At 32.6% G+C, this 9,670-nt stretch overlaps 1 protein-coding gene across 1 annotated transcript; it reads left to right on the top strand.

Moving 5' to 3' along the window:
• Nucleotides 1–4,519: 4,519 nt before the first annotated feature.
• On the top strand, nucleotides 4,520–8,569 carry LOC114382803 (eukaryotic translation initiation factor 3 subunit F-like). Its single transcript, XM_028342424.1, has 6 exons — nucleotides 4,520–4,852; nucleotides 6,103–6,182; nucleotides 6,593–6,822; nucleotides 7,762–7,883; nucleotides 7,956–8,069; nucleotides 8,241–8,569. The coding sequence occupies exons 1-6, from the start codon at nucleotides 4,622–4,624 to the stop codon at nucleotides 8,328–8,330; spliced, it is 867 nt and encodes a 288-aa protein (XP_028198225.1). The 5' UTR covers nucleotides 4,520–4,621; the 3' UTR covers nucleotides 8,331–8,569.
• Nucleotides 8,570–9,670: the final 1,101 nt, after the last annotated feature.

Here is a 9,670-nt window from a genome sequence, read left to right as displayed (position 1 = left end):
ACGGTCGTTGGGTGCCACAGTCTTGATTTGATAAACCACACCACACACGAAATTTAAAGATAACGTTAGTAAAACATATTTAGTTTTTCGATTTAGAATAAGGAAATGAGTGGGTAATCAAACAACGTTTGGTTGAAGTTTTACTTGCATTGCTAATTATATATGAATTATGTCAATGACAAGGTGACGAAATCAACAACTTGCAATTTACATAACCTTTTTACTAGAGGATTAGTCGATAGCTAGACATTGCAAATTAAATCTTACATTATATCTTCGGTATGGACAACAATTTGAATTCATGCTTATTTGAATTAGTGAAGACATAAAAAAACAATCGTTTGTTTAGAGTACAGGCCCAACCTGGGCATTGGTGGTTCTTGTCAATATAAGTAAATTATTTCAATATGTGAAAGGTGAGTTAAAAAGGAATACATTTTGAGAAGAGAATATTTTTACGATTCTTTCTACAATTAAGAAAAAATATATAAAAAAAGAAAATTGTGAGATAAAAATAGGTGTTATAACAAAGAAAAACAAAAAAAATGTAGAATTTATATATAAAAGTAGTTTAAAATATATTTTAAAATGGTTCTTTCAAATTTAACTGTCCTATAATATTTAATTGGGTAAATTTAAATTTAACTAAAAATTAATACAGCACAAAAAAATTATTCATATATATTTTTGTACCCCTTTATCTCATTTAATAAGAAGTATCTTGATTTGAGAAAGAAGACCCTCAACACCTCTCCATCCATTGAATATCTTAATATGGAGGGTCTGCTTCCTCATGAACCAACAATTATATATAGTTTTCCTAAACCAACAAATTCTCTTTCTCATACCATTTTCGAAGAAGGTTGTATAGGAATGTCGTTGTAAAAGTGGTAACGGGCTTCTATACAAACTAAAGGAAAATTGGAATGACTAATTATGATGTGGAGGTGTGCAATTTTCGAGGTTAAGTATATATTTTAGGGAATTCATTTTCTATATAAGGTCTAGTGGGTGTTGGGATAAGGAGAAAAATATGTTTTTCTTTAATATGTACAACCTGTGTGAATTAACTGAAAAAAAAAATAGTTGTGGAGGGAGATGGTTGATCTCAAGCAAGCAAAAGGAGGGGTGTGTTGGTGTGTAGCAGGGGGCTTAAATCAATTAAGTGTTAGGGGGCATATAAAAAAAAACTTGTGAGGGGAAAAGGAAGGGGCACATCATATTTCATATTAATTTGAAGAGAGATCGATGTGGTGGTTTGAAGAGTTTATTATTGACTTATAAGTAAAAACTAAAGAAGTGGAACATGATACATGTGGATAATTAAGCTTGATGAAAGGATCAAAATGACAAAGGACAAATTACAGATGTGGAATATGAAAAAGGTGAATTGTCTTATTTAAATTCTCAATCAGTAGATGGTTACTTAAGAGGATTGTACAGTACAACACATTTTTTTTTTTGTTTATCACACATGAGATGAAACTTTCTATGGCAAAAGTCTCAAACAATTTGGTTGAAGGAGAATGTTGAAAATTGTTAGGAATAGAGGACTAGCTAACTACACTAACCTATATTTGATAATTCTTCTCTGATTCTTATTTTCTTTCTATGGTATATTTATAGTGATCATACAATGGATAAGGCTTGACACTCATGACCCATAACAGAAAAAGATAATAATGATAACAGAATAGTGGAAACATGCTAGTTTGTTATAATTGTGATAGTGTTGTCGGGGCAGCCAAGGAGAACAGTGAACGTCACAGTGAACGACCAGGAACTGGACGATCGTAACACCACTGTCCCCGAAGTGCAAACCCGTGCCTGTCGTGGTGGTGGGGGAGATGGTGGCGGGTGTGGCGGAGGACGTCGACGCTGATGATGGACAGAGCAAGAGGTTGAGGGGCGACGACGTGAATGACGGCGAGAACAGCGGGTGCAAGAAGGAGCCTGATAGAGACAGAGCGAGAGACCGTGATTGCGAACATTCCTCTGGTCGTCACTAGCATGAGAGGGAGAGAAATTGAGAAAGGAGAGACGTGGTTGTCAGCGATGAAAATAGATGGAGGCAGCATGCTCGAGCAAGTGACTTCATTACGGAGCTTCCATGGAAAGCCGCCATGGCAAGTGATGCTGACTTGGGTGCGGGACTAGGTGGCATGATTATGCGTGACTTCATTACGGAGCTTCCATGGAGTGATGCTGACTTAGGTGCGGAGCATGGAATCGGAGTCGGCATAAGAAGGGGGGTCTATTAAACAAGTGGTCTCAATAACTTAAGAGGGGGTGAATTAAGTTTAAAAAATTTCCCCTAACAAATTTTAATTCTCTCTTTAAACGAAATATGCAGACTTAACAAAAAAAAGTAAAGAACAATTCAATTGATACTTCTTAAAAATTGTTAGGAACAGAGGGCTAGCTAACTACACTAACCTATATTTGATAATTCTTCTCTTATTCTTATTTTCTTTCCATGGTATACTTATAGTGATCATACAATGAATAAGACTAGGCATTCATGACCCATGACCCATAACAGAAAAAGATAACAATGATAACAAAATTGCAAATAACAGAATAGTGGAAACATGCTAGTTTGTTATAATTGTGATAGTGTTGTCAGGCAAGGGCAAGGGATATGCTGGTATCCTCTGCAACCTCTTGGGCCTACTCTCTCTTTGGACCGTATTGTTATCAAAAACTCAATTTTTTCATTGGTGTATCCATAAGAGGAGGCAAAATATAGGGGATTGAGCAAATTGAGGAACGATATATTAGAATTCTTTAAAAATGCATTTTGAAATAAGGTAATGGCCAACAATTATCCTATAATAGAGAGTTTATTAGGAAAACTAAAAAAGAAATTACCACTTAGCTACCAATGTTTGTAGTTGTGAAAAGGTAAAATTCAACACTTATCTTTTGATTGATTGACGATTAACTTTGATCATTAAATTTCAATTCATTAAACCAAAACTAATAATGATAGTGACGATGAAAGTGATGATGATGATGATGATTATAATAATAGTGATGACAACTTTAGTAATATTAGTTATGATGATGACAACATTGATAAATGATAGTAATGACGATGAAGACAATAATAACAATGATGATGACAACGATGATAATAATGTACTTAAGTGAATTTTTAAGTATCTTTTTTAATTTCTTTCTTATGTTTTAAATTTAAGAAAATTGATATTTATCATTTTTATTTGCACCTAAGAATTTACTCTCATATGAAACGTCTCCCATGTATTATAAGATCTGTATTCAACATATATTATTTTATATATATATTTGTAACAACTTTGATATATAAACTTAAAATATATTATTAATTAAATATTATAATTCAAATCATTATTATTCAAATTTTTTTCAACAAAAGTATCTTGAAAATAATTACAAGTTTAAAAATTTTATGTAACTTTTTTTAATAATTTTTAGAAAAATAATTTCATAATAAAAGATAATTTATACAACTTATAGTTGTATTTTTTTTATAATTTGTAAAAAATTAAAATTGAATTAAAATTTACTATTTACAAAATTCTCTCTATAAAAATAGAATAATTATATTGAATAATTGTTAAATAAATTATAACTAGGAGCAGTAATATCATCTATATGTATTATTTCTTAGGGGTATTCATGGATCAAGTTGGTTTAAGGGTATTCATGGATTGAGTTGGTTTGGATTTTTTTTTTCCCTAACTTGAACTAAACAAAACCGATGTTGAACGGGTTAATTTGGTTTGGATAATCAAATATCCGATAAAAAAACAATAAAAAAATCTATTTCAAAAATAAAATATAAAAGTTGTACTACCAATGTATAGATAATCCCATGACATATATTAAATTAGTCAAATCTATTACGAGGAGGTCTCAAGGTCAAAGTTGTACTACCAATGTCGACTAGGTGGAGGTTTGAAAGAAGCTCAAGGTCAAAGTTGTACTACCAATGTCAAATCTATTAAATTAGTTTGGATTTAACAATTCTCAATCCAATACACAAATCAATTACTATCGGTTCTATTCGGGTTGGATCCAAACTAAAAAAAAAAATATAAACCAATTTAATTGGTTTGATTTGGATCATCAGATTATCTGTTGATTTAGATTAATGAACACTCCTATTATTTCTAAGAGGAATAATCAAGTTATAGATAAAAAAAAGATAATTAAAATGTTACAATAAATAAAGATAAGAATAAAATCATAAAAGATATTGAGAACCACAGATAAATAAATAATTGATAAAAATAACAATGTTTTTTTGGAGTCTTAGAAAACAATCATTAACAACAAAAACTAAATTTTTTGGACGAAAATAGTTAATTTCATAAATATAGCTTAAACAATAAAAAATATTACCATGTAAGTAATATGAGCTTCCTTGATTGGGCCTAACGGGCTTATTTTATGAAGTGATCTGAGTTTTTGTTTTTTTAAAATGTTGAATTGTGATTGTTGATAAGCCTATTGACCAAAAACAAATATTGATAAGCCCATGTGTAAAACCCTAGTTACAGATTAGGGTGCTTGTGTTGTGTTCGGTGAAGTGAGTAGTGAAGGTGCTGAATCGAATCGAATCGAATCTCCGAAGATGGCCGCGAGCGATCGCACAGTGTTGCAATTCTCTTCATCATCTTCTTCTTCGCAGAGCTTGTCCGCGAAGGTCCACCCTCTGGTCATCTTCAACATCTGCGATTGCTACGTTCGACGCCCTGACCAAGCCGATCGTGTCATCGGAACCCTACTCGGCTCCGTCCTTCCCGATGGAACCGTCGATATCCGCAATTCCTATGCTGTTCCTCACAACGAATCTATCGAACAGGTTCTTCACTTTCTTTTTTACTATTAATTGTTAATTCATTATTATCAATAATAATTTTAGTATATATTTGTTAGCCGCTGCTATACATATGAGGAGTTTAGTTCCTCGCCTGGATCTGAAACTATCGATTTTTTTTTTCTCTTTTTAGTATGAGTTTTAATTATTTAGTTCATGTTTTGATTTGTAGGATTTGGCTTCATATTTAGGTATATTTTTGCTCCAATTTATTTCATTCATTTGCCAGACAATGCGTGGCATTTTTCTCATTTTGCCTTTTTTATTTTTTTTTAGAAGTTTATCCAAATAGGACCTAAGCTTTTATTAATGTTATTTGTATTACTATGCTCTCTGTTCTTTTTAATTGTTGCTTCATACTTGCAAGTTGTAATTGAACAGCACGTGTGGATGTCACTAACTTTATATTGGAAATTTTGGTGAATTCTTCGTTTAGATTGTTAGAAGGAGGAGATGGAATGTAATGAATAGTTGGCATTATTTGGATTTTTTAAAATAGGTGGAATGGAATTGAATTTATTTCACTTGTCTCAACTGTCATCTAATACTTTTTTTTTTCTATGGGTATGTGATGGGATAATTCTAATATAAGTCATAATACTACTATTCCTTATACTTTCCAGACAATGGAATGACATAGTTTTTCTGTTTATCATAAAATATCCAAATAATGCTATATAATTTTATTTCATTCCATCCCATCTCTTTCCTTCCCATTTTAGTCATTATTAGATATCTGAGCAATTGAGGCTACTTTTCCCACAATATAAAGAAGTTCTATTTAGATTGTGAAACTCGAAGTGGAAGGAAGTTAGAGGAACGCACATTTCATATTTGTAGCCATATCCTACTAGGTGAAAGTTGGTTCAGGTCTCTTGCAGGAAAAATATTTGTATAGTTTATCATCTTTTGAGCCAATGTATTTCTCTTTGTCAATGAGTTTGGTGATTCGAAGTCAATTAGAATGAGTGAACCATATAGATTTCTTCAAGAAAGCGAAAAGTTTGCATATTAATATTAGCTTTAAATTTAAGATATTGAGTACTTATATAGTGGACACTAATATTTAAAAGCTGGGAAAAAAGTTGCATAGTTAAAATTTACTTTTTGACTCAATTATTGACCTTTTTCAGTCATCCTTTTAAGTGTCTCTCTTCTGCTTGTAGGGTCTTAAACATCAACTAAATTATTCTGTTCTCACTAAATAAATGATTTTTGCTTATTTTTTTCTCCAGGTTGCGTTGGATATAGAGTACCACCACAATATGTTAATATCCCACCAAAAAGTGAATCCAAAGGAAATCATAGTAGGATGGTAATTCCAATACTTTTTAAAAGTCTATCCCCCCCCCCCCCCCAAAAGGTTATCAAAATGGTATTTTCAATGAAGTGTTGGCCCAGAAAACTTTGAAATCCATATGGCCTAGGTTAAAAATGTTTACATTGGTTTCTGAAAGGTTTATTTGTTTGGCATTGTATTTGGGTGGAGGGCAATGTGCCATTTTCACTCTATGTTTTATAAATGAAGTTGGTTTTGTTGCTTCCTAGTGAGAGAGCTTCAGTTATTAGTATAAAAATGTACTTGAGAGCTGTTTTAATCCTATATTGTTTCTTCTTTTGTCCCCCCCTCCCTTTCTTATTGTCTCAGACTCTCAGTAGGATCCCTGTGTTTCTTTCTTGTTTTCTAGGAGAAAAAGGCAATGTTAACTTTGGTTATTTATGCAGGTATTCAACCGGTCTTGGAGTAACAGGTGGTAGTGCATTAATTCACGAGTTTTATTCTCGAGAAGTCCCCAATCCCATACACTTGACGGTTGATACAGGATTTACAAATGGAGCGGGTACTATTAAAGCATATGTGTCTAACAATTTATCTCTTGGAGAACGGCAAATTGCTGCACAGTTTCAAGAAATTCCATTGGATCTTCGTATGGTGGAAGCTGAGCGAATTGGATGTAAGTAATGGTCGGACGTATCATTTGAATCGACCTCTCTCTTTCCTTTTGCTCACTCTCCTCTCTCTCTTTCTCTCTAAACCTTTAATTTTATTTCGTATTTAATATATTTGCTAAAGCTTATGTGCTTACTTTCGTGAATGCATCTGAAGAGAAAATTGTTTTAAATTTCCCTCTCAATCAATTACTGGTATATCTGTGGCTTGTATTCTAGAAAAATATTGTCTGATATGGAGGATCTTGTAATTATTTTAGCTGTTAATTATGCAATAGTTTCACATTGGATTGTGCTGAAAGGATCTAGTCTAAATTACAAATTCTGCTGTGCTAGTTAAAGTTCTGTGGGATTATTGAGAGTATATTGCAATATTTATATGAAAAAATGTATTTGCATTACTTCTGTTGTATTCATACTGTGATGTTTCAGTGACACTGTTTTATCTTCCTTAATTAGAACTTCTAGTTTCACAAGATGGCTTAGGTTTATCGCCCTTATTTTTTGTTATACTTCATTGAGTCTTGAAACTGAACATTTTCACAAGATGGAATTGTCTGTCCTCCCATTTGACCTGGGTTCTCTTCAGGAACGACAAATTTGTAAACCGTTGTCTCTTTGTTTTAGTCTTTTAGGGTATGAATTGTGGGTGCTTTCACATCCCTTTGTTAAATGTCTGGTTGGACGTTTACTTGGATGAAAGTTCATAGTTTAAGTAAGCTGTCCATTTGTTTATATTCATAGCGTAGAAGAAAATTCCTTGAAATTTTATTTTTATGTTAGACTTTTCTAATTCTCTCTTCTCTACCACTTAATGACAATGGTGTATCAGTATCATCTTTTAACTATCGTTTGCAATTATTTTTATTCTATAAAAATGGAACCATAATGTTCTTTATTTTGAATGATTTTAGCTGATTTTATGTTTATTCTGGTAATGGCAGTTGATATGCTGAAGGCAACCGCAGTTGACAAAATTCCCTCAGATTTAGAAGGGATGGAAGCATCAATGCAACATCTGCTAGTCTTGATTGATGACATCTACAAATATGTTAACGATGTTGTGGTATGATATTGTTGCCTTTAATCTCTCGCATTTTCATCTGAGATTGTATTATTAAATAATTTTTCAACACAGGAAGGGCTAGTTGCACCAGACAACAAAATCGGGAGATTTATATCAGATGCTGTAGGTTCCCTTCCCAAATTGTCCCCATCAGTTTTTGATAAGCTTGTGAATGACAGTTTGCAGGTAAGATTATGCTTTGTGTTAGTGGTTTACTGGGATTTCTTATTTTTGATGAAAATTGTGAAACACGATGGAACAGATTTTGCTTCTTATATTACTGGCTTTTTTGGCAAGTCTTTTCAGCTTGCCTTCCATAGCTTCATTGTGCTGACACGGGTGTTTCATCCATTTCAGGATCACTTGCTTTTGCTGTATTTATCTAGTATTACAAGAACGCAGCTTAGCTTGGCTGAAAAATTGAACACAGCTGCTCAGATTCTGTGATTCTTCCGCTTGTTTATTGCCGAAGACAAATTTTTCTGAGAGTTTCCTTTCTTGTCATATTTCAAGAAACGTGGAATGTCATTGTTTTATACTTCACTTTTACTTTGCTTATTTTTTTGTGTTTTGTGCTGGTTTGCATAGGTAAGTTCACTTATTGTCCAAGGTATGCAGTGTAGTGTTCACTTGTTAATTTAATCTTTATTTGAAAGAAAATGAGCAAAAGCTTTTCCTTCATTAAATTATTTTTTTCATGAGATTGGATATAGTTTGAGAAAATTTAACTGTTTCTTTTAGAAGTTAATTAGCAAAATTTTTTTTATTCAATTTCTGAAATTAGAAAAAAAAATATAACAACTTTTTGTTGAGTCCCACTTTCATGTATAAAGATTGTTAGATTGGCATTCCTTAGAAAGTATTATGTGATTTTAAAGTATATTTGTTGTAAAGTTAGTTCTTATTAAATAAAACAATGTTATTGAATAATTCTTTTTTTCTATTACTGGTGTAATTTAATTAAAATCTAAATTGTTTTATTAAACTCACATCTCATTTAAAGGAAGAACATATTTTTTGAGGCACCGTCAACAAAAGAAGCAACATTAAGCTTCATAATACAAAAAAAAGGCACCGTCAACAAACATTTATGCAAAATATGGAAGTAGTCTCACCATTCTTTGGAATGGGTCTAAATTGGAGCACTTTCTTCCGCAAAAAGATTCTTTCCCACCTTACCTTTTTGTGCTTTGAAAGGAGAAGTTGGCTCTCTTAATTAATCGGTCGTGGTGAATAATGAATGAATTCCCTATAACTTTATCTAGCGGTGGCCCTCCTTTGTTTCACCTCCTGTTTGCTGATGATATATTGCTATTTTTCTAAGGTTATTGAGCCCCATATGTAGGTAGTCTCTTCCACTTTGAATGCTTTATGTGCAAAATTTGGCCTTAAAGGAAACTTAGCAAAATCCCAGTTTACTTGTTGGACATTCTTGGAATCAAGCATGCAGCTAATATTACACTTATCTTGGTTCTTGGAAGAACAAGTCACTGAATAGGGCAGGGCATATTTGTCTTGCTAAGTTTGTGCTTGCTTCTATGCCTACATATACGTACTATGCAATCGCTTTGGATCTCAGAGAGTTTGTAATACTATTGATCAAGTGTGTAGATCAATGATTTGCAATAAATCATTAAATCATTCTTGGAAGTTGGTGAGTTGGAAAAAAATCATTAAGCCCAAGTATGCAGGTTGTTTGGGCATTCGAGACTCTCGGGCAGCTAATGTCTCATTACTAGGCAGGTTGATTTGGGAGTTTATTCGGAATCCGAATAAATACCTCCATA

This window comes from Glycine soja, chromosome 13 (assembly GCF_004193775.1).
Source record: "Glycine soja cultivar W05 chromosome 13, ASM419377v2, whole genome shotgun sequence".
Lineage (NCBI taxonomy): Eukaryota > Viridiplantae > Streptophyta > Magnoliopsida > Fabales > Fabaceae > Glycine > Glycine soja.
The sequence above is the reverse complement of the archived record's forward strand: the minus strand, read 5'-3'. Positions and strand labels throughout refer to the sequence as shown.

What these genes read in the sequence shown, in the direction of transcription:
- LOC114382803 (XM_028342424.1), top strand. Translation starts at nt 4,622, where the DNA reads ATGGCCGCGAGCGATCGCACAGTGTTGCAATTCTCTTCATCATCTTCT. An exon ending in ACAACGAATCTATCGAACAG is followed by an intron (nt 4,853 to 6,102) that starts GTTCTTCACTTT and finishes TTTTTTCTCCAG; the next exon opens with GTTGCGTTGGATATAGAGTA. An exon ending in AAGGAAATCATAGTAGGATG is followed by an intron (nt 6,183 to 6,592) that starts GTAATTCCAATA and finishes TTATTTATGCAG; the next exon opens with GTATTCAACCGGTCTTGGAG.